We start from the raw sequence: 24,832 nt of genomic DNA, 5'->3' as shown, positions 1-24,832 counted from the left end.
GTGTGTGCCTGTGTGTATGTGCGTGTGTGCATGTATACATATGTGTGTGTGCCTGTGTGTGTATGCATGTGTGCCTGTGTGTGTGTGCATGTGTGTATGTGCGTATGTGTGCATGTATGCACGTGTATGTGTGTGTGTGTTTAAATCTGGATTCTACATGAAAGGAAACAATGCTCTCACCCTCCTCCACCCTCTCTTTAGACCTCTTCCTCCCATCATGGTTCACACTCCTGTCACCTGTGCATATAGTCTATTACATTTAAATCTGGATGCCTCACATGAGGAAACATGGTATCTGTCTCTGAGTCTGGATTATCTCACTCAGCATGGTGCCGTCTGTCCCAATCCCTTTCCTTCGAGTGTTGTCTGAATGGCATGGTCTGTATCCGCCGCTGCATCTGGGGATGTCTAGGCTGGCCCCGGGTCTTGGTTGTTGTGAATAACACAGTCATAAGTATGGACATGTGGAGCCCTGTGGTGTGCAGACCTGGGCTACGTTGAGTACATTCCCAGGAATGGTGCAGCTGGGTCCTATGGTCATTCTGGCTTTACTTCTTCCATGGTAGCTGAGCTGCTTCGTGCTCTAACAGCAGTGTAAATGGTTCCTCTCTCCCTACACCCTTATCCTTGCCCGCAGATGCTGTCATTTGTCATTTGTCATTTGACTGCCGCTTCTACCACCTGCCCTCCACCCCCTCTTCCTCTTGTCTTTGTAGCTTCTTTGGGTAGCTGTATTTGGTAGTGAGGAACAGTGGGAGGTGTTATTTTTTGGTTTGATTTTTTAATTATTATTTTGCTTTTTGAGACAGGCTCTCATGTAGCCCAGGCTGGCCTGGAACTCCTGATCCTTCTGCCTCCACTTCCCAAGTGCTGGGTTTACAGGCAGGTGCCCCCGTGCCTTCACTTATGCTTTTGCTAACTCCCTTGTCATCTTCTCCTGGTTTCTTCTTCCTTTCTTGCCTTTCTCCCAGCAACGTTGTCTTCTAACCATTCTAGGGATTTTCTTCATATCTGTTAGCATATTTTTAAAAGATTAATTTTTAAATTATGTGTTTGTAGACAAGAATTGGAGTACCCTAGCATCCAGAGGCATTGTATCCCCTGGACCTGTAATTTCAGAGAGTTGTGAGCTGCCCAACATGGTGCTGGGAAGTAAACTTGGGTCCTTTGCAAGAGCGTTGCACACTCTTCACCTCTGAGCCATCTCTCCAGCACCCAATACTTCTTTTTATTTCATCTTCAAAAGCTTTTTCTATCTCTTGGTGTTCCATTTTTCTAGTGTTTCCAATATTCTGGGGCTACAGTAATTTCTGTTTCCCTCAGAATATCAATTATTAGATTTATTGGGTTGCTTGGTTGGTAGTAGTTTTGCTTTGAGACAGCATGTCATGTAGCCCAGGCTGGCCTTCAACTTATGTAGCTGAGGATAACCTTGAACTCCTGTTCTGTCTCCACCTTCCAAGTGCTACAGTTAGAGGTGTGCACTATCCCTTTCTGTAAGATTTTTTTAAAATAGCTTTTGAGAGTCTACATTACTAGAAATCTCAGAGTCTATTTCTTATAGTGCTTCCTATCGAGTCCGTCTCCACTTGGTCACCCACTCCGGGGGTTTCTCACTGCTTTCAGCTCCTTCGTTCTCACTCCTCATGTCTCCTGCATCTCTAGGAAGACGTCTCCTATGAGGAAAGAACCTGTGAAGGGGGCAAGTTTGCTACTGTGGAGGTGACAGACAAGCCTGTGGACGAGGCTCTCCGGGAAGCAATGCCCAAGATCATGAAGTATGTGGGTGGCACCAATGACAAAGGTGAGCATCCCAGAGGGGCGGGGCATCCCAGAGGGATTGGGCTCTATGTGAGCTCATGTCATCCCTGGAAGCATCAGGGAGTGGCTATGGACACCTGTACCTGCCTATTCCAATGTCATGTGCAGGAAGTTCATGGGGTGGGGTGGGGTGGGGGAGTCTTTGCTATCAGACCACACTGATGTCAGCCCAGCTAGCCTCTCAAGTTGAGATGTACAGTTCCTTGTTCTTTGCAAGTACAGAGCCAGGTGCTCACTCTGGTTGTGTGTGTTTGTTTGTTTGTTTGTTTGTTTGTTTAACACTGCAGTGTTCGCTGTGTCCTTGCATTGGGTGAATGGGCTAACCCCCACAGTAAGCTGTCTTCTGTGCAAGGCATGGTTGTTATTGAACCAGAGACTGCTAGCACCAGGCTAGAAATCTGTCAGCCCTCAGACTGTGGGTTGCAGGCTCCCAGCAAGCTGTGAGCTGTGAGCCTCAGACTCAGTTTTGGTGGTTAAAGATCTGTGAGCTCTTAAACCATCCCTGGCTTCAGGGCATGGCTGCCCCATGCTGGCTGACTTCTCTCCCAGACCCATTTCTAAAGTCGTTGGATTGAAGTTTCATGTAAGCTACACCATGGGAGTATAAACTATAATTTCTTTGAGACTGGGTCTTTACATAGCACTGGCTGTCCTGGAACTCACTATATAGAGGAGGCTGGCCTCGAACTCTCTGAGAGTTACTTGCCTCTGTCTCCTGAGGACCCTTAAGCAGCTGTCTGACTGAGGTGGCCCTGTAGGATTCCTGTAACTTAGCCATGGGTTTTAAAAGAAAACACAACTAGAGATGCTGGGTTTAATTTCTGAGTATTTTTCATGCTGTTACTTAGAAAGGTAGTGAAGAATTATTTTTAAACATGGTAATATTTTCTTGGAGCAAAGTAAGCAAGCTTTGAAAATAAGTTGTAATAACCTGTAAGAGGTTAACAAAAAGATTTTTCTTTCTTACCTGTTAAAGCATTTCTTTGGGTGAAAATGTGTATAAAGAAAACACTATGACTAATTTCCTCCTCCTCCTGGTTCACTCATTGTCTCTTTAGAACTTCACAATGCTGGGGTCAAAACCCAGGGTCTTGGGTGTGCTGGGCAAATGCTCTACCACTGAGCTACAGCCCCAGCTTGTGGATTTTGAGTCAGGATCTTGCTGTATAGCTCAGGCTGCTGGAGCTCACAATCCTTCCTCTTCCTCCTGAGTGCTGGCATTAAAGGCATGTGCACTGGGCACTTGCAAGGCCTGTTAATATAAACAGAGTAGTCCTACAATGGCATATTTTGTGTCTGCAGCTTGTTTTGTAATTACCCTCTGCAACTAAGCATCTTCTTAAGCATAAGTACTCATGTATTTGTGTACTTCATGGCATCACTCAGACACACTCCACTCGGACACACTCCACTCAGACACACTTCTGTTTTGAACAGCTGCAAACTATCCTGCAGGGAATATCTTATCATCTATAATCTTCCATATTGTGTATTTTTTCTCAAAAAATGCAGGTCCTTATGTATCTACATTCTTGCTATGTGTCACCAAATAGTTTTTGGTTTTGTTTTCTTCAAGCATGGGGGCTGGAGAGGTGGCTCAATGGCTAGGATCAATTATTACTCTTGCCGAAGACCTAAACTCAGTTCCCAGCAAACAGAAAAGCTGGAGCGATGGCTCAGCTCCTAAGAGCACAGGCTGCTCTTGTAGAGGACCAGCGCTCTGTTCCCAGCACCCACCTGGTGGCTCACAGCCATCCATAATCCCAGCAGCATCTGCTGCTCTCTGCTGCCCTCTGCTGGTCTCTACAGATACTACATGAGCAGGGTTCACACAAGCTCCTGAAGGCACACATACAAACATCTAAAATGGATAAATGGTGCCACCATATTCCAACCTCAGATATATAGAAGGAAGGGATATTGCACGTGTCTAATTATATGTATTTACTGCCTGAAATGTTTGTTGCTCATTAAAAAAAAAAATTGCCATGGAAGAGAACTGAGATCCATAGCCCTCTGTCTAACGCCTGTTTCCCTCTGCATTCTGATGCTTCAGGAATCGGCATGGGAATGACAGTCCCTGTCTCCTTTGCCGTGTTTCCCAATGAAGATGGCTCCCTGCAGAAGAAACTGAAAGTCTGGTTCCGGATTCCGAACCAATTTCAAGGCAGCCCACCGGCCCCCAGTGATGAGAACGTGAAGATCGAGGAGCGGGAAGCCATCACTGTCTATTCTACGTAAGGAGACGGTTCTTGGCATTGGCTGGTCTTAGCCACTCCTCGGATCTGCTCAGTGAATGTTTACATTGGCTTTTCACAGTTGCGTAATTCAATGCAGAAACACTGAGTTGTGGCAGTAACTCACTTTAATTCCTTCAGGCTGTAGCACATGTGCATTTGCGGTTTATCTGGATAAATGCCTTGGCCTGTAGCCATAGTGATAGGCAAAAAGAGTCATCTCAGCCTAAGCTCAAGGCGAACACCTTAGCCATAGCAGGGTCTTAGAAAAAAAATCAAGGGATATATAAATATGTATGTTTGTGTGAGTCTGTGTCTGTGTATATGAAGAGTATATATGTCAGTACTATATATGTCAATAATGTATATGTCAATAATACTGACAATAGTGTGTGTGTGTGAAAGAGAGAGGGAGAGAGAGAGAGAGAGAATAATAGTTTGGGAGTCACGGATACATAGGGATATAATAGCTGGAAACAGGTAATTTACACCCCAGGCTTCCTTTGCTAAAGAAGGGTAGAGAGTGTTTGTCAGAGCTGAACAGCCAGCCCCCTGCTTGTTCCTGGTCTGTGGTCCTTTAAGCAAAGGACACATCTGCCCTCCTGTCCTCTGGCTCTGTGTTGGGACTCCTTCGCCATTACATTTCTTTACTATAGAAAGTATTAGGTGCAAACTGTTGCCTGCTCTTGCTTGCTTTACTTTGTACTGTTTTCTTGTGCTGGGAATTAAACCCAGCAGCCCATACATGCTGAGCCTGTATTCTACTGCCTGTCTGTGCCAGATGCTATCCACTAATCCACAGAGATCTGTGGGGCTCTGGTGAAATCTGCGGGGCTCTAGCCCAGCCAGGGTAGCCAAAGAGTTGTGCTCTCCAAAAAGGAGAGGGGAGTGGGATGGAGGCTCGGATAGCCAGCGGAGCATGGGTGGCTGGGACCCCAGGTCTGGAAGTGACCTCAGTAGGCTCAAGCAGCTTCCAGCGGACGAAAGCTTCAGGAGAGAACTCTTCTCCCCAAACGGTGTCATGGCTCTTCTATGACAGAAGCTCTCAGATGATCCTTCAAGTAATTCTTACACATTTATTTCTTCTGGACAGATATATATAGATACAGATATATGCACATACATATATTGGGGTGGGTTGGGGTCTGCCAGCATATGCTTTCTATTAGCTTGGCCTGAGACGTTAGGGCTGCTTCATCTGCATGTGGAGGGGCTTCAGAATGTTGCCTGTACGTGACTGATGGCCAGTGTCCTCTCCATGGGATGTCATGGTCTTATGACAGGGACCTGGTTGGGAGTAGGTAAAAATGCCTACCATCCTCAGGTATGAGGTGCGAGGGCTTCTGAACCTACTCAGCCTTACCAAGTTTCCTGGCACGGTTCACTGCCCCATACTCTACCACCAAACTACTCGTACCCACAGCCTGGTGCGTGTTTTTTATCCTTTGGTCCCTCATCTGCCCTCAGAAGTCATGTCTCTTCTAGATGATTGGTAAATCCCTGTTTGTCAAAATCCCACTGTGTAACAGGCACCTAACCAAGTTCAGAAAAAGACCAGAACCTTCACCAGTAGTAACCACAGGTTAGGAGTTGGGTTCTGCTCAACTTCATGAAAATTAACTATACAAATGATCTTACACTGCATGGTTCTGTCCACTGAAAACCCCCACCCAAACGTGGCTAATAGGCCTCCCTACTCTAATTCCTCTTCTGGGGGTGGGACTTTGTTTCCTAGAGCTTAGAATCATTCCTTCAAAAGCTAGTGTGATGTAATCTTCCCAGCTGCGGGATTCTTTGGCTGGGTGAACAGAGCCCCCTGGAGGACAGAGAGGGTGATGCGACCGTGCCACTGACATGGAACTCCTGTCCTCTGTTTCTTTCTATTCTAGCCCTCATTCAGACTTCTCAGCCTCTGTGCAGAGGCTTCTGAAAACTCTAAGCAGAGCCAGAGTTAGGCAAGCAGGTAACTGAGGCACCCAGGATGCAAAGTTTAAGGAGGCACTTACTCCTACAGTCACCCAAGTGCAGGGTGAGCACTGAGAGAAAGAGCCACCTTAAATCATACTCTCTGGGTGTCTGCTGGTCTCTCTGTCAGTCCCCAGCTCCATCTTGCCCACCCTCCTTCCTGCACTCTGAAAAGTGACAACTAGTGAACTTCTATTATGTAGTACGATTCTCAGCTCTGCTGCATAATAGCAAGATAACACTTTAGAAATTAGCAAGCCTTTCTTTTTTAAGAAGCCCCTCATACTTGCTGTCCACTCTTGCAACAGAGAAATACAGAGAAAAAAGCTCTCATTTTTTCTCTCCACAACAGAGAAAAAAAAACCTCTCATTGTGGAAGCTTCAGCATGTCACAGTGTATCCCACAGAATTACCTTCTGTCCACACATCTTTACTTGCAAATGTTCACGCAATGACTCATTGGTCTGGTACAAGGCCTCTGGCTTCTGCTACTCACGGGGACTCCTCTTGGATGTCCTGTTGTTGCCCTGTGTCAAGGAGATCTTGCAGTTTTGGGTGTGTAGGACTGGCGCCTTCATGAATTCCATCATGAGTTCATCAATGGGGTAGATGTTGGGGTGGGCCAACCCAAAGCCTTGAATCTGGGCCTGAGAGGCATCTGAGCTGATCAGCACACTGGCTCTCCTACTTTCATACCCTTGGGGCCAGCTCACTAACAACCCCCACCACCGGAGCCAGCTCTACCCTGCTGCTGAGGCAAGGTGTAGGGCCTGCTCTCTCAAGTACTGTAGCAGGTGAGGGGCAGGGGAAGCTCTCCTGCTCTGATGACCTCAGGGCCAGCTCTCCTGCCCGCCATAGGTGGCAGGGCCAAGGTGAGAGTCAGCTCTCTCACACTCACACCCTCAAGGCCAGCTTACCCACACCCCCACCACCAGGGTCAGCTCTGCTATGCTGCCCAGGTGAGGTGCAGGGCCCGCTCTCCCAAGTGCTGCAGCTGGTAAGGGGCAGAGCCAACTCTCCTGCTCTCATGACCCTAGGCCCAGGTCTCCTGCTTGCCACCGGTGATGAGGGACAAGGGGAGAGGAGGATGTTTCTCCCTCATCCATGCCACTGCATGGGAAGTAAGTGGTAGTGTTAGGTCTCCAAACGTTCGTATCCTCAGGGGCGGCTCATAGGCAACCCTTGCTATGTGCAGGGGCGGCTGTCCAGAGTATTGCAGCTGACGAGGGTGGGATCAGCTCTGCTGCTTTCGTGACCCCAGGGCCAGCTCTCCCACAGTGATAGGTGAGGGGCGGGGCCAGTTCTGTACAGCCCTCGGATATCAACATGTCCCCAGGCAGCAGCCTAAACAAGGGATGTCTGCCTGGCCTTTGGTTTTAACAGATCCCACTGCTGCAGGGCCACAGGCCCAGACATGGCCCCCAGTGGCAGCATAGTCCAGAACCCCACCGTGGTCCCATGAGGCATCACCAGCTGTTCACATTGGGCTGTTCCCCTCTACCCTCGAGTCTCCAGTTCTGCCTCTCTTTGTTGTGCCCACATCCTTCTGTTTCTCTATCTGCTCCATTTCTTCAACACTGACCTGAGTGGTACCCAGGGTCTCTGAGTGTCTGGAGTTGTCTCAGGAGCACTACACTTTGCTCATGCCTTACAGCACCAGGCAGGGGGTCATCTCCACCATGATATGTGCCCCACCCCACCTCCCGGCCTGTGTGGCACCTGACTGGTGGTCATCTCAAGCTAGCTCCCTGTCTAGGCCCCATGGCACTGGTCCAGTGGTCATCTTGTGCTACCTTCTCACCTCATCCCCAAGTGGCCCCATGTGGTCATCTGTCTCAGGCTCACTTCTGCCAGGAGCCCTCAGTCCCAGGCAAGGTTCTTCTAGCCTCTTACTTGCTCTCGGTCCTAAGAGCCATCGGGGCTTGTGTAGTGCCAGACTGGTGGTCGTCTCAGGCTCACTTTTTTCAGGGAATGTTAGGATACTAATTGTTCAGATGTTCACAGGTCAGAACACTGAGGGTAGATGTACCCTCTCTCCTCTCTGCCACCTACCGATGCAAATGGGACCCGGCAGCCACACCCACAGGGCTTCCCGGGGCAGGGTTAGTAAGCCTCTTTAAGACTTAATTTCCCCCGTTGGTTAAGCACCCATAATGTAATCAACATCTTGGGGTTCTTGTGAAAGGCAACCTATCAGTACTTTCTAAAGCATTATTTACACGTTTCTTAATGCTTGTGACCTATTATTCTTTTATCTAGGAATTATCTGATGATTGACACAATTGAATCAGTTCACTCCTCACCCCAGTCCCACTACTTGGCTTTTATCCTCTGATCCAGTCCTGCCTCAGAAGCCAAGTCTCTTCTAAGTGATTGGTGACTCCCCACTGTACGTTTTGTTTTGCTTTAGTTTTGTTTTGGTTTTCTTGGTTTTGGTTGGTTGGTTACTTGGTTTTGTGTTTTGTTTTTTACTATCAACAGAAGCACAACTTTAAACTTGCTGGCTGCATTGTGCTGCTTTGTGCTTGTTCTTTGGTGTTTGTTGTTGTTATTTGCTTTTGCTATTTTATTTTATTTATTTATTTATTTATTTATTGGCCTTAAGAAAATCTATTTAGGTGATGTGGATATAAATACAGGTGTGGGTAGGCCGTGAAGAGGGTACAAAGGTCAGAAGGCAGCTCTGGGTACTGGGCCTTGGTGTTCTCTTTGAGACAGACTTTCTGTTGCTTGTCTGCTGTATGCCAAGCTAGCTGGCCTGCAAGCATCCTGGGGTTCTCCTGTATCCACGTCCTATCACCCCAATTGAGCCCTGACATTACAGATGCTTTTGCTGTGTGTCTGGCTTTTATTGTGGGTACTCCAAGTTCAAACTCAGGATTGCATGCAAGCACTTTTACTTCTGCACTGAGCCATTTCTCCAGACCCTCCCTCCCTTTGTGAGATGGGAACTCAGGAGCCCACACTGGCCTTGACCTCACAAAAAGAAATAGCAAAAGCAAACCTAGAACCTAGAACTTCTGGTCCCCACCCTCTAAGTCCTAGGGTTACAGGCAAGCACTACTGTACCAGGATCTGAGGTTTTTATTCTCTCTGATGCTCAGATTGTCTCATTTGGGGCCAGTAGGAGCCATGTTGGTTTTCTGTTGATCTCTTAATCTGTTGACACACCTCTTGCCAGCTTTGGCATCTTCCTTACTTTCAAACACATCTTAACATTTCTTGCTCTCAGGTCATAGAGTTAACAACTCCTCTGTGACCTGGTTCTTTGTGATTGAAAAGGACACCTAGATAAAGGGTAGATTAGGAACAGGGAGATGGCTCAGTGGCTGTAAGCATTTGCCACACAAGCTTGCTAACCTAAGTTCAGTTCCCAGAACCCACAGAAAACACAGATGCAGTGCCACGCATCTGCAATCTCAACCCCACTATGGTGAGATGGAGGTGGAGACAGAAGAATCATCTGGTAGCTTATGGTCCAGCTAGCCTGGGGTCTACAGTGAAGTAGCACAAACAAGAGACCCCTGCCTCAACAAAATGGAAGGAGAGAATCAGTCCCCCAGAGCTGTCCCCTGACCTTCACATGTGCACCATGGCACATGCAAGCATGCACACACACATGCACAACATACATGTGCACATTAATAAATAAATGTTAAAGGATCACTTAAGGGGCTAGAAAGACAGGTCAGTGGATAACATCGCTTGCCTTGTAAACCAGAGGACTTGAGTTTGGATCCCCAGTGCTGATGTGAAAAAGAGAAGGTCAGATGCAACAACACACATAGCTAATCCCAGTGCCAGGGAAGCAGAGACAGGAAGACAGGGGCTTATTATCCAGCCAGTCTAACAAAATCAGTGAGCTCCAGGCATAGTGAGAGACATCACAAAAAATAAGGTGGCGAAAATAAGGAAGACACCAGTGTCAACCTCTGGTCTTCACTCGTGTGCACGCACACCACTATATACATACATGAGCACACACTACATGTAAGACACACATAAAGTGAATCCGTAGAAAAAAGGGTGGGAGGAAGGGATGGGGGAAGGGAACGGAAGAACAAGTCTATGAAATCTAGACACATAAAGGCAGCACATATCTATAACCCTAGCACATGGGGGACTAAACTGGAAAGATTATAAGTTTGAAGCTAGCCTGGGGTACATAGGGAAACCCTGACACAAACAAACCAAAACAAAATTTAGAAGAAACAAATACTGTGTTTATTTAGCCTTGCTCTGCGGGTGAATGTTTTATAACTGAACAGAACGTGGGAACATACCATCTAATTTATCATGAGCCTATTCCTGGGTTGGCCACACGATGTCACCACAAGTCAAATGTGTATTTGCAGCACTTGGCTTCTGTGTGTCACTCTGGTTTAACAGAAAACAAGGTTGGTAAGAGACAGCTGTAGTGTTTCATGTAACACAAACACAGTGAGAATGTTTGATGACTGAATTCTCTTTCTCCGGTCCTGTAAGGAGGTTTCCACAGAGAGATTAATTAGCAGAACTGTTTAGATAAATAAAATGCCTTAGGAAAAAAAGATACCTGAGTAAGTCTTTTTGTTGTTGTTGTTTTACGTCTTTGAGACAGGGTCTTACCATGTAACCCTGGCTATCCTGAAACTCACTATGGAGACCAGGCTGACCTGGAAATTACAAGAGATCTGCTGGGATTAAAAGTATGCACCACTGTATATGTATCTATACATATACATATAAACACACACATTTATTTGGTGTACATGTGGGGTCAGAATTCAACTTTAAGGAAATGGTTCTCTCTTCCCATCGTGTGAGTTCTGGGGATTGAACTCAGTTCTTCCGGCTTGGCAGCAGGCACCTTTACCAGCTATGCCATCTCACAAGCCCTGTCTGAATACTTCTGGGAATAGAATTTTCCTTCCACTAAGACTGGAGGTGATCTTCCACATCGCTGTCCTCTCTTTGCCCACTGAGGTGAGAACTCAGCCCCCACAAGTGGATTCGCAGCAGAGACAGACAATAGATAGCCGTGACTGGGAGATTGAAGTGAGACGTCACCATTTTAATGACATGTTTGTGGAAGGAAGAGTGGGAGCCAAGGGTGGTGCCTCATGATGGTAACCGACACTAAGGAGGCAGAGGCTTGAGGTCCGCCATGAATCTGAAGCCAGCTAGGACTACACATAGTAAGCCCATAGTAAGTGTAGCAGTCCAGCCTGGGCTGCAGAGTGAGACATTATCTCCAAAAAGAGAAAAGGAAAGACTAGAAAGTGGAAGGGCAAGGGGCGTGGCTCAGGGACAAATGGCATATGACTCATACGGTTTCTATGTCTGTGAGACAGAGATAACAATGCCTAGTTTGTCATAAGGATGAGATAGGATCATATATGTAAATGCCCACACATCTCCAGGTACGCTGTATTTCCATCTGCCCATAGAATCTCGGTATATCTGACCTGACCAATAACACTGGTGGCCAGGACACCACAGAGCAGAGGTTCTCTACCCTCTTACAGCGCTAGCCAGGGCTCTGTGCTCAAGGATGTTCTACCTAGTCAGGTCTTGCACTTGTTCAGTTAGCATCAGTGAAATGCCCTCTTCCCTGTGGAATTGAGATGGACAGTTATTCTTCTGCTACTCTTCTCGTCTGATGCATAGCTGCTATGTGTATACCTAGATAGTTTCCTCAGCTTGGGACAATCTAAGTCACCTGGTGTCTTAGTTGGGGTTACCATTGCTGTGATAAAACACCGTGACTAAAACCAAGTTGGGGAGAAAAAGGTTTATATGGCTTAAGCTTCTGCGTCGTAGTCTATCACTGAAGGAAGTCAGAACAGGAACTCAAACAGGGCAGGAACCTGGAGGCAGGGTCTGATGCAGAGGGCATGGAGGAGTGCTGCTTACTGGCTTACTCTCCATGGCTTGCTCAGCCTGCTTTCATATAGAACCTAGGACCACCAGCCCAGGTGACCCTACCCACAATGGGCTGGACCTTCCCCCATCAAGCACTAATTAATAAAAAGCCCTACAGACTTGCTCCTCTCCTATGGCCCTTGCTAGTGTCAAGTTGACATAAAATTAGGCAGCACACCTAGGGAAAGGGATCCTCTATTGAGAAATTACTTCCATTATATCAGCCTGTAGGAAAGTCTTTGGCATTTTCTTGATTAGTGGTTGATATGCACAGCCCACTGTGAGAAGTGCAAGCCCTAGTCTAGTTGTGCTGGGTGCTATAGAAAAGCAGGCTGAGCAAGTCATGGGGCGGGGGGGGGGGGGGGAAGGGGGGGAGAGGCCTCTATAGCAATGGTTCTCAACCTGTGGGTCGAGACCCCTTTGGGGGCTGAAGGACTCTTTCACAGGGATCATATCAGATATCCTGCATATCAGATACTTACATTATGATTCATAACAGTAACAAAATTACAGCTATGAAGTAGCAATGAAATAATTCCATGGTTGGGGGTCACCAATGAGTATTAGAGGGTCACGGCATTAGGAAGGTGGACAGCCACTGCTCTATGGCCTGTGCTTTGATAACTACCTCCAGACTCAAATCCTGACTTCCTATAGTGATGGACTGTGTTGTGGGAATGTTTGCCAAATAAACCCTTTCTGTCTTCTGAGTTGGTCTTGGTCAGTGTTTTGTCACAGTAAGAGAAGAAGAAATTAGGACAGCAGCTAACTCTGTAAACTCCTATCGCCTCTTGTTAAAGTTTCAGACAACGTTAGATGGTCAACCTCAGCGTCATCTTTTTTCCCCCCTCCCTCTCTGGCAGCACCACAGACTCGCCAAAAGATAACATGGTGTGCAAATTGGCCTCCCTGACTGCCTGAAAGCTTGACTCTTAACCACCTCCCAACTTTCCTAGTCTTTTTAGTTTGCCTCTTTTTTTTTTTTTTTCTGAACTCACGTGCATGAGTGCGTGCGTATATATGTGTATGTCTTCCATGGTAACCACGGTTGCTATTCTGACACTGGGTGAGATAAAATACAGTGCCCTGGAGGACAGCTTCTTTGAAGCCGAGGAGTTACAAACGTATTAACAGGCTTACAGAAACAGTTTAAGCACTTTATTTCCTTTTGGACCTCAAAGCACTTTACGAGCGTTCCCTCTCGCTCACTCAAGCATGCTCATGAATTTGCAGAGCTATGGACACAGAGCTGTCATCCTGCGTGTTCCAAGTGGAGGCTGAGACTGGGAGGAATGAGGTGCTTGCTGGTGATGGCAGGCTGAGTCAGCCAGGGCTGGGCCTCCTTCCTGTGAGGGGCTGTGGTCCTGGGAGGACTTGGCTATCTGGCTTGTTTGTCTTTCTGTGATTAGGGTCAGAGTGAGTTAGTAAAATGAGCAGAGAAGACAGCACATGCTTGTATTTCTATGACCCTCCTAGCCTTGTTTGTTTTCTGGTAGTTTCTATGGCGAAGCAATAGGGAAATTTTATTTTTATTACAGGTATCATGTACTGCCCAGGAATAAATGCAGGGGGTTTTCAGGAGTGAACTTTATAAATTCTTGAGTGATGACGTTCCTTTGTCACTCTCTACTGGGTCTCCACTCCCAAGAGGCCTTTGGTAGGTCCTCTTCCTGTAGTCACCACTGAGGGAGGTCGTAGGACCCCTGAGAGCAACCTTTCAGTTTTCTGAGCAACATCCATGCCTTGAATGTCTCCTCGCTGACCAGAGCCAGTACCTCTTGAGTGGAGACATTTGTGTCTCCACAACCAGCTTTATCGCTTTCCCCAGGAGTAACTCTGATTCCACATCTTTGCTGGTCTAAGATTTTTCACAGTGTGTATTAGCTTCCTTGACACTATGACAAAATACTCAACAACAAAAAACTTAAGGTAGAAAGGTTTCACTTGGCTTAGTTTGAGAGGGAATAGAGTTCATCGTGACCGAGAAGGCTGAGGCAGGAGTGTGAGCCACTGGTCACACTATGCCCACAGTTGTCAGGCAGAGAGTAAAGGACACCAGGAAAGCTGAAGTTCATCTTGCTTGCTTTCTTTGCTTGGTATTCAGTCCAGGACCCCAGGCTATGCGATGGTACTGCCCATATCCATTCCTTCCTCAGTTAAACCTCTCGGAAAGCATTCTTGCAGGCGCTCCTTGGAGGTGTGTACCCTAGGTGATTTCAAATCCAGCCAAGCTGACAAAATGTCATATGGTCATATGGTCATATGTCATACCTGTCATATGGTGTCAGACAGATATTCAGATACCACGTGAGGGCTGTAGAGATGGCCCAGCTGGTGAAGGCACTGGCTGATCCGAGGGTGAGCCATGGGATCCACATGGTGAAAAGAAACAACCCATATAATTGGTTCTCTGTTTTCACACACCATGGCACCAAGCCCTGCACATGTGCACACACCTACCCACATTAAATAAATGAATGAATGAATGAATGAATGAATGAATAATTGTAACAAAATTTTTAAGAAGTAATTGTCCCATGATTCATCTATCTGCTTGCCCCAGCATAGATATATGTGGCAAAAATCTTAAGAAATTTGAATCTGTACCAAACATAACAAACATTTTTAAAAACACTTTAGGGCAGCTGGCGTGTGAGTGTGTGTGTGTGTGTGTGTGTGTGTGTGTGTGTGTGTGTGTCATGATGAGTATATGGATACACTATCATGTGCTATAGCATACAGAGAGTCTACTTCACACATCACACACATAAAATAAAATAAATAAAATAAAGTATCTGAGAGGACCACACAGGGCACATGCAGATGTCTCTTTTGCATAAGTGACTTGAACAGCTACTGTGCAGAACCTAGAATAATCCCTCCACAGACACCAAGGGACAACTGTAACAATGGTACCTACTGTGTGGCAAGCAGTACACTGGGCAGCCTGCAGTCTTTTCTCCCTTAATTTCCCCAACAGCCTCTCAATATCATTGCCATTATCATCCTTACTAACAAAGGGCTCAAACATTCAAGATACTAGAGAACTTAGCCTTGGCCATGAGCTGGAGAGTTCTGGAGCATGCAGGCAGCCATTTTGCCTCCAGCTATGCAAAGGTTCACTTAAGTACAATACTTCTGGACCTTTCCGAAATCAGTCCTTTGGTGTTGTTTTTGTTTTGGTGTTTAAGATTTTGTTTTACATTTAATTAATTGAGTGTCTGTGTGTGTCTCTGTGTGTGGTTCTGTGTGTTTGGACTCCAGAAGAGGGCATTGGATCCCCTGAAGCTGGAGTTAGGGGCAGTTGTGAACTGCCTGACATGGGTGCTGGGAACTGAACTCGGGTCCTCTGTAGGAGCAACAGGTGCTCTTAACCTCTGAGCCATCTCTCCAGCCCACCCAAAATCAGTAATTGAGAGATTGAGGATTATCCGTTTCAGGGAACAATTTCATATCAAAGCAGAATCTGTGGGAAGCCTTCTACACATTCCCATAGCCAGTGTCCTCTGTGTTTCACATAGGTGACACTCAGACACAGACAATACAAAACTCCGATGTCTCGAAGGCCATTATTGTTAGAAAAACCCTTGAACCTTATCTTCTTTCTTCCGATCCATTTTCCTCCTTGGTGAGACTCAGTGACACAGAGCTCGGCTGTCCTCTCTGCCTTCTGCTCTCCCATCAGTTTGCACAAAGAACCAAGCTGCATTCATTTGAAATTGGCTTCATCTCCTTCCCTGTTGCTGGCTGTTGTTTGGACATCAGAGTGAGCAGTCTGTCCCTCACAGACGAAGTCCTGGGTGACCCTGTAATCAACAGGCTGAATGCTCGCTGAGCGTGACTAACTGCTCGTAAAAGAGCCAAGCGTGATTCAAAGAACTCCACCAAAAATAATGTATCATTTGGCCTCGTCTTGGCCTGGTCCAAAGTCAGATTTTGAGTCACAAAGCTCATTAGCAATACGAATGTTTTTGACTCTAATAAAGAGGTTGGTGGAGACTGCATGTAGAGTGGTTTATTCAGAGCTGGCTGCAGGATGAGTTTTGCCGGGACGCAGTGATCTAAGAGAGGGGCTAATCTAGGAAGGGACGGTTTCTCTATCCCCCATTTCTGCCATCGCGACAAATAACCCAGCTTGTGAGGAGTCTCTTTACTTCCTAGAAAAGGAAGGTTTTTATGATTTTGCAGAGAAGGGGGATGGTTAGAGAAGGTTTCTTAATTAGGAAAGCATAGGAAGCTTGCATGGGGTCCCTCCTAAGACGTCCTTGGGTCCCAGCCTTGATCAGCTCTGATCTAATGAAAACACCTCGTGTCCCTGGTAGAATGTGCTCATTCACCGACAGCTGTCCTGTTTCAGAAGACACACAGCTGCTACCCCTGCCTTGACAGCTCCACCTGGCTCCTCCTAGGTGTCTGTTCTTCCTGCTGGTGACAGGGTAGGAAGAGTAGCAGCTGAGGCAGCAGACGGAGCCAGAGGACATGGTGAAAGACCCTGGGGCAGTCTGCCTCTCATAAGGAGAGCTCATATTTAGTTTGAGACCGCTGCTGCATTTCACTCTCCGAGTTTCAGTATTTAGTTGTGATATTGCATACAACACTCACAGCAAGAGGAAAAACACTGCACGTTTACAGATGAGGTGAAATGGACCCCCTTTGTCTCACCTCTCTGCCACATTTGTCCTAACCATGGCCATGTCTTCTCTCTAAGAGACTTGCCTTTTTTTGCAAGGTCATGTCCTTTCTTACCAGCCCTTGCTCTTTCATCTTTAGGCAATTTGGTGGCTATGCCAAGGAAGCCGACTACGTTGCTCACGCCACCCAGCTACGTTCCACCCTGGAGGGCACACCAGCTACCTACCAGGGTGATGTCTACTACTGTGCTGGATATGACCCTCCCATGAAGCCCTATGGACGTCGTAATGAGGTCTGGCTTGTGAAGGCGTGAGTCACTCACGGAACTGAGAACATCCTGGACGGGTGCCACTGTGTCCCCTGACTTAGGGTCAAGAGGGGGCAAAGCTTCTTGAGTTCCAGCTTTCCTTCAAAATCCCTCACTGCTGGTTTTCTGAAGTAAGCCAAGATTGGCAGCACCGTTCTTGAGTTAGAAAGTTCTGTGGCAGATCAGAGAAAAAAAAATCCCAGTGGCATTTCCTCAGCGATCTGGGAAACTAAAAACTGATTTTTTTTAATGATTATTGAATTTGTATTTTTGTTAGTGAGGAAATCTATGATTTATGTATAAACTCTCGTCTATAATTCTTTTAAGATCTTTGTCTAGAAAGAAATGCAAAATACAAATCTTTGACTTATGGAGCAGAGACAGTTCTAAATTATTTCCCAGCTCTATTGTCCTTTTAAAAATGCTTATTTTTACAAGTGTGTGTGTGTGTGTGTGTGTGTGTGTGTGTGTGTGTGTGTGTTTGCACATGTGTGGGCAGGTGTCCTCAGAGCCCATAAGAAGGCATCAAATCCCACGGAGTTGGAGTTACAGGAGATTGGGAGCCACCAGACTTGAGTTGCTGAGAACTGAACCTGGTTCTCTGGAAGAGCAGCAAGCACTCTTAACCATAGAGTCTCTCCAGCCCCAAGATAGAGCTAGTCTTAACAGAGTGCTGTTGGGCTGTTGGTGGTGTTCACTGTATTTTGAGATCTGGAGTTTTCAAAACATTCTCCAAGGGTCCCATGGAAAGAGGCTGAGTTCTGACTGTCTCTGACCTGAAAATTTACCATGGCTTCCAGGCAGCACATCTGTGAACAATAGCTGAGAATCAGGCTCGCAGCTGTGGTCCACAGGGGTTTGCAGAAGTTACAAAAGCAGCTGGAGAAAAAAATTCACACTCCCACACACAACCAACCCCGAGGGCAAGAAATTTCACCAGGAGGATTTATTCAGAACCATGAGGTCAGAAAAGGCGAGGGTCCGAGGGTCCCACTTCCTTAACTGAACAAGAGAGACAGGAAGTGAAAGAAATGAGAAGTTTCACCTGCAGAGAAGGGGGAGGGGCTTGAGCAGGTGGTGAAGAAAGGGAGCTAACCTGGAACAGGTTGTGGGCCTCAAGGCAGGGAGCTTAGGGATCATGAGGTGCTCCAGGATCAAGCCCCATCAACAGCCCTAATGTAGACAACTGTAAAGATCTCCTAGAGGAAACTCAGGAGACCGTCTGTCCGTGTTTGGGTTACTATGGGAACAGCAAGGACTCACTCTGCGTGATGGTTAGTAGGGGGAAGAAAGAGAAAAGTGGGTCTTGGAGAAGGAGAAACGATAGCTGATGAAGTGTTGGTGGAAGCCTTTCAGGGTCACCTCTGGGTTGCAGCTACGCCAATTTCTGAAGACCAGCCTTGACTGCCTGGTGCACTGCGCACCTACTACGAAACTCACTTCACATGGTGACTCTGTATGGAGGGTAGTGTCATGACTCTCACAGATGAGGTGAGACCATGCCAAAGCTTTCACACTGAACTCAAGACTCAGAGAAGTGGAGCACAGGCCCTTAGGTCATGCCTGTTTGGCTTTTTTTTTTTTTTTTTTTTTTTTTAAGATTTTATTTGTTTATTTATTTATTTATTTAGTGCCTTCGTGTGTGTGTGTGTGTGTGTGTGTGTGTGTGTGTGTGTGTGCGCGCGCGCGCTCGTGTGCGCACGCACGTGCACGTGTGCACGTACCCGCAAAGAGGCCTAAAGAAGCTGTTAGGACAGCTACCTTCTTATGTGGATGCTGGGATCCAAACCCAGGTCCCCATGACTGTGCAGCAAGCACTCTTAACTGCTAAGCCATCTCTCCAGCCCCAGCTTGGATTTTGTCCTTAAAAAAGAAAAATTAAAAACACTTGTGTAGCATTAATTGGGAACATGACCCCATCATGCTCTAGGAGGAAACGTCTGTCCGTCTGTCCGCAGTGTAGAATATACACGGAGGGGTGTGTGGCTGAGTCAGGAGGAGCAGCTTTGTTGACAACCCCTTGCATGGTACAATGACAACTGAAAGTCCGTTTCTGACCTACAAACCCCGTGTGATTTCCTTCTCTGCTCCTCCAGCTGCCTGCCTTTCCAATCTCTCCCTCAACGCAGAACAACCACAGAACGGCAGGTCCCTTGTCACCTTTTGCGATGGCTGGGTCTCCCCATCCCATTGATCCCTTGACTCCCTACCTTTTCAAAAACTCCTGGAATGCCCTGTCTCTAAATTAGCCCCACACCCCGCCCCCAGATATGTCATTTAGGAATACAGTGAGCGGTAGAAGAAAAAGATGAGACTTTCTCTTCTCAAACAGCAAGAAGTATACAAGTAGGTTGAATGGCAGGTGCTGACTATCAGCTCCAGGCTGCAAGGTAGCCAGGGTGGCTCCTGCTGTCACATCCCTGCTCAAAGCAGGGAAGGGCCTAGTAGATTCGGAAGCTACCCCTGCCACATCCTTAGCCCCACTGTGTGAGAAAACAAAAGCGTTTTTCCAGAGGTCCCCAAGCAGAGCTGCACCAACTGACAAGGCCAGCGAAAGCTGCAAGGTGTGTTTGCAACTTGGGAAGTGTGTACAACTTGGGAGGTGTGTACAACAACTTGGGAGGTGTGTGCCTCTAACTGGGAAAGTCAGAAGCACAGGTGAAAAGGATTTAGCAGGACAGTCAGCTTTGATTCTGGCATGGGGTGGGGTAAGTGAGTTGAATCCCTGTGGCAAGTGGTAAGAGAGAGTGGTTGAGACAGGTGAGGCCAGGTCTGCTAAGATCTGCAGGCTTTCTCTCCTCCACCCCCAGTGCCTGCTGCTCCCTGTCTCCCCTCTTTCCCCTGCAAAAAGCCAGAACTGGGGAGCACAGCCACAGTAAAGGCAAAAGGAATGGATTTCAGCCACCCATACCACACTGAAGACCCAGGGATGTCTATATGACGGTGACAGAGCACACATGGGACAAGAAGGACAAGAGGTAAGAAAGCAAAACAAGTTCACCCCAGTTCCAGTTCGCTGCAGTCACCCCGTCCACTGCCCATCGGAGCAGGAAAGCTCTCCAGCTGCTTGAGGAAAGAGCTGGGCTGAGGCCTGCTCTGAACCAGGCCACAGAACTCTGGGAAGGGCAAACCAGGTTCGAAGTTCAGCAGTGGGTCCTTGCAGATACAAATTTTCGTACCTCCTTCATCTGTCAAGGAGGGTCTGTAGAGAGCAGAGCAAAGCAGACGGTCTGGATATCCTACAGCTCCTGGAGGCTGTGCTCAAACTCCTGCCCTGGATACCTATGTGGAAAGCCCAGCTGCTGTCATGAGCCTGGTTCCCGGTGACAAGGACAGGGGCCTGCAGACCCTGATATAGAACCATTATGAATCCCTTCTTCCCAAAGTTGACTGTAAGAAATCCCTGATGAAGATAGAGAGGTTCGAATTTAAGAAAATGCCAAAAAAGGCATTTGCTGTTGTTGCAGCTGGGGAGATGGCACCCTGTGGCAACGTCATCCTCCAGAAGGGAACTCTTCACCTCGGATCCTCATAGAGTCCACTCCAGGCCGAGAACTGGCTCTGCCTGAACCCAGTCAGCAGGCCTTCCCTTGGCAGCAACCAGACCTGGACATCAGCCTCGGGTTTAAGAAGTTGGCAGATCTTGGGAAACTTTGCTGACTCTGACAGATTCTCCTTCCACGATTTGTGAAATTGATGGGAGATGGAGTTGGGGGCCGGGGGGGTCAGTCATTGTTAATCTTCAATCTAAAGGTTTTATACTCATTAAAAAAAAAAAAAGTGAGGTACTGTCTTTCAAAAACAAAGAAAAAAAGAAAGGAAGGAAAGGAAGCCAAAAGAGAGAAAGAAAGAGAAAAGGGAGACCACAAACACAGGCTTGCCCATTGCCAATCTACGAATGAAGACGCTTGCATAGCCAGTCTACAGATGAAGCTGCTCCCATCTGGTCGCCCTTCCCACTCTCACTTGGTGTCATTGAGGCTAAGATTTGAAATGGGTAAAATCCTGCCCTGGAAAACAGTGAACAGGAGAACCTGGGTGTCCGTGGCTGACTCTCCCGTAGGCTGAGCGCTGGGGATCACAGCCTGAGGCTGCAGCCTCCCCTGAACTGTTCACAAACACGCTCTGCCGTTTCCCAGAAGTACCACCTTCCCGGGCTCTTAATATTCCTCACGTTTGTGCAAGCTCTGTCCAGTAAAATTTGTTCTTCATGTCCTGTGGCACCATGCTGTATCCTTAAGTGTCCATGACAGTGTCCTGAGGTCATGGGGTGACTGTATCCACAAACCCAGGGGAACCCCCAGGTGAGCCCAGGGATTTAGTCATAGCTTGTTTAAGGAAGATCTCCCTAATTTACACTCGGCTTCTCCAACTCTTGAGTAATGTTCTTTGATCTTGGGTACAATAATTACAGTTTCACAGCATGCCACACTGACAGGTTTGTATTTGGTGGAATGCCATAGGTTTGGCCTTTGAATTTATGCCCCATACCAGCACTAGGCTTTTCCTATTTTTGTTTCTATAGTGACATCGTTCTGTAAGAATCTGGGGAGAGGCCCAAGCAATAGCCACAAACACAGCATCAGGAACCAAGCTAGTCGGGTAGAAATGACACAGTGCCCTGGGAGTGGGGCAAGAATTGGTGTTGGTTGTGAGGAGTTTCACATAACCTGACTGTAAGACTGTTTTGTCTCTGCAATGAGTAAGCTACATTTTCATGGGGGGGGGGGGAGGGGGGGAATGGGAGAGGGGGAGGGATCATGTCATCGAGCCAGAGAGATTGCTCAGTGGTTAAGAGCGCTTGCTTTTTTTTTTTTTTTTTTTTTTTTTTTTGAGACAGGGTTTCTTGGTGTAGCCCTGGCTGTCCTGGAATTCACTCGTAGACCAGGCTGGCTTCCAACTCAGAAATCTGCCTGCCTTTGCCTCCCAAGTGCTGGGATTAAAGGCATGTGCCACCACTGATATATATATATATATATATATATATATATATATATATATATATATTTTAAATATATTTTAAAATATGTTTTTAATATATATTTTTTAAATATATATTTTAAATATATATTAATATATTTTTAAATATTATATATATGTATATATTTATATATATTAATTAAAAGCCAGCCAGGGGAGCAGCAGGATTAGGTCCCCTCATCACCCCTGGCTCCACTCCCCCCAGTGCAGGTGACAACCACGTGGAAATTGGGGAAAAGCCTGACACTCAATATGCAAGCTGCCCAGCGAGCGCACACAAGCAAGCACGGGAAAGCAAGAAGCATGCTCAGGCATAGCTTTGGGGGCTATGAAGACCCATGGGCAGAATAAAGCCTGGACAAGCAAACAGCCTTGGAAGGGCCTCAAATGTCCTTTAGTCTCAACAGTCACAGGACAGCGTGTCAGTCTTGCTGCTCTTACAGCCAGGACCAGGTTTCTGATCCTGACACCCACAGTGAGCAGCTCACAACCTTCTTTAATTCTATGGGAAGTAATGTCCTCTTCTCCCCTCTGTGGGCATCCTCATACACATACACAGACAAATATAGACACATACACATAAATAGATTTTCTTTTAAAATTCAGTTTGTGAGTTGGCATCTCTTCCTCTCTCCTGGGCTCCTTATTCTCCAAGGTGACCAGGGGGTCACTCTGACATGCTCCCCCAGGGCCTCCTGTCCAACTTGACTCACTTTGCTCTCAATGCTAGAATCTACTATCCATCTCTACCTGCCCAAGGTCCAGCTTTCGCATCTTCAGTTTTCCCTGATGCCTCCAGTACTAGCTGCTTCCCCTGTGAGTTCTAATCCCCACCTCACATAAGGTAGAGTAATGCCTGGCATTCGTGAAGCCCTGGGCATAAACTGGGCATGGTGGTACACACCTGTAATCCCAGAACAGAGGAGGAAGGGGCAGGGAGATCAGAAGTTCAAGGTTAGCCACATAGAGTTTGAGGACAGCCTGGGATATATAAGACTTCTCTCTCTCTCTCTCTTTCTCTCTCTCTCTCTCTCTCTCTCTCTGTCTCTCTCTCTCTCTGTCTCTCTCTCTCTCTCTCTCTCTCTCTCTCTCTCTCTCTCTCTCTCACACACACTCACACTTGTGCACAGTACATAATTTTATTAATATAGATCAATTGAATGTTTTAAAAGAACGACTGCCCGGTGATGCCAGCTCTCAGAAGGCTGCCAGGCCATGTTGGTTTACATATCAAGACCATGTTTCAAAAACAACACCAGGACCTAGAGAGACAGCTCAACAGTTCAAAGCATCTGTGGCTCTTGCAGAGGACCTGGGTTTAGTTCCCAGAGCCCCCATGGTGGTCTACAACCGGCGGTAACTCTAGTTCTGATACCCTCTTCTTGATCTTTAAGAGTACCAAGCACATATGTGGCGCAAATATATACATGCAGGCAAAACATCCATACACACAAAATCAATAAATCTAAGGTTTTTTTTTTTTTTTAAAGCAAAACAAAATGAGCTATGGATATCTAAAACTTATGGAACATTCACTGTGTGTCCTAGATACTTGCTCATTAAATGAGTGACCTGATTTTACCCAGCAAGAAAGTCATTGACACTATTTTCTCTATTCTATTTATATACAGATGAACTGGGAGGTTCATTAAGATGCCCTAGGCTAGCCCTGTATGATGATTTGTGCAGCACCAGGGAGGCAGGAAGTTCAGGGATTCAAGCTCATCCTCCACTATCTAGCAAGTCTGAGGCCAGCCTGGATATGGCAGAGTCATCTGTTCATAAGCAGGTCCTAGAACTAATGGAAGAAATTCAGCGTAATTACTGTCTACAAAACAAGAGAGAGAAAAGACAAGGCGGTCGGATCACTGCTGGGCATCAGTGTTGCTTCTGGATGCCCAGGTTCAGAGTCGTTCGTCTACATCCAAGGCTCATCCCCTAGGGACACGGGGATTATAAGATGGCCACTGAGCCACAGAGTAAATTATACAGGAGGCTGAGCCACCTTTCATCACACTCACTGGCAGGCACACGCCCTGCCTCACTCACTGTTCTTGACTATCCAGAGCTGTGCTGCCAAGTGGCTCAGAGTGTGAACCTGGCAGTCAAACAGCTAAGGGGGCTAATTCTGCCTCTGTCATCCATATGGTCTTGGGCACCCTAGTCTGTGTGTTTGAGACAGGGTCTCATGTAGCCAACATTTACCTGATTACTCAAATCAAAATGCTGGACGTCAGTCTGAGAAGAGACAACTTGCTAGATACTCTCACAAGACACCCATCTCCCCCATGCTGACGTAATCAGAAATCAGCATTCCCTAGGGCTGCAAGGCCACTCTCACCTGGCAACATCCCCATGTCGCCATGCCATCCCCCAACCACCCCCAACCCCTGTCTCCTAGAAAAGCCTCTTGTGTACAATGGTGAAATGAGTGGGGAACACAGCAGATCTTCAGGACCAAATATCCATGGAGTATGGTGAGGAACAGCAGGGACCCTCTACTGGATCACAAACTCATGGCGTGGCTTCACCCACCATGACTGGCCAGAGGTAAGAATTTACAAAACCATGAGGAATTGGCCAGTCCCCTGCCAATGTGCTTCTCCACTGGCTGTCCCATTGTACTTTAGTCTGTACTTTTGTTGTGACTTTTATGTTTTGTTTTGTTGGGTTGGGGGTGGGGATTGTTTGTGTCTTAGTTAGGGTTTTACTGCTGTGAACAGACACCATGACCAAGGCAATTCTTATAAGGACAACAGTTAATTGGAACTGGCTTATAGGTTCAGAGGTTCGGTCCATTATCATCAAGGCAGGAACATGGCAGCATCCAGACAGGCATGGTGCATGCAGGAGGAGCTGAGAATTTTACGTCTTCATCTGAAGGCAGCTAATTGAAGACTGGCTTTCAGGCAGTGAGGACAAGGGTCTTAAAGCCCACACCCACAGTGAAGCCACACACTCCATCGAGGCCACACCCACTCCAACA

The 24,832-nt window shown here is 47.0% G+C and overlaps 1 protein-coding gene and 1 non-coding gene across 2 annotated transcripts in view; one reads left to right on the top strand and one right to left on the bottom strand.

Annotated features, from left to right (window-relative positions):
• The window catches only part of Hebp1 (heme binding protein 1), a 28,920-nt gene extending 11,675 nt beyond the window's left edge, over positions 1–17,245 (top strand). Inside the window, exons 2-4 of the mRNA XM_034511255.2 lie at positions 1,666–1,804; positions 3,878–4,058; positions 16,698–17,245. Coding sequence (XP_034367146.1) covers positions 1,666–1,804; positions 3,878–4,058; positions 16,698–16,872 — 495 coding nt within the window. The 3' untranslated portion in view covers positions 16,873–17,245. The remainder of the gene's footprint in view (positions 1–1,665; positions 1,805–3,877; positions 4,059–16,697) is intronic.
• LOC117715848 (small nucleolar RNA SNORA17) lies at positions 7,994–8,125 on the bottom strand. The gene has a single exon (XR_004607651.1). It is a non-coding gene; the product is annotated as a small nucleolar RNA SNORA17 (small nucleolar RNA).
• Positions 17,246–24,832: the final 7,587 nt, after the last annotated feature.

The sequence above is a fragment of the Arvicanthis niloticus genome, chromosome 9 (assembly GCF_011762505.2).
Source record: "Arvicanthis niloticus isolate mArvNil1 chromosome 9, mArvNil1.pat.X, whole genome shotgun sequence".
NCBI classification, from domain to species: Eukaryota; Metazoa; Chordata; class Mammalia; order Rodentia; family Muridae; genus Arvicanthis; species Arvicanthis niloticus.
This window is presented reverse-complemented; position numbering and strand designations above follow the sequence as displayed.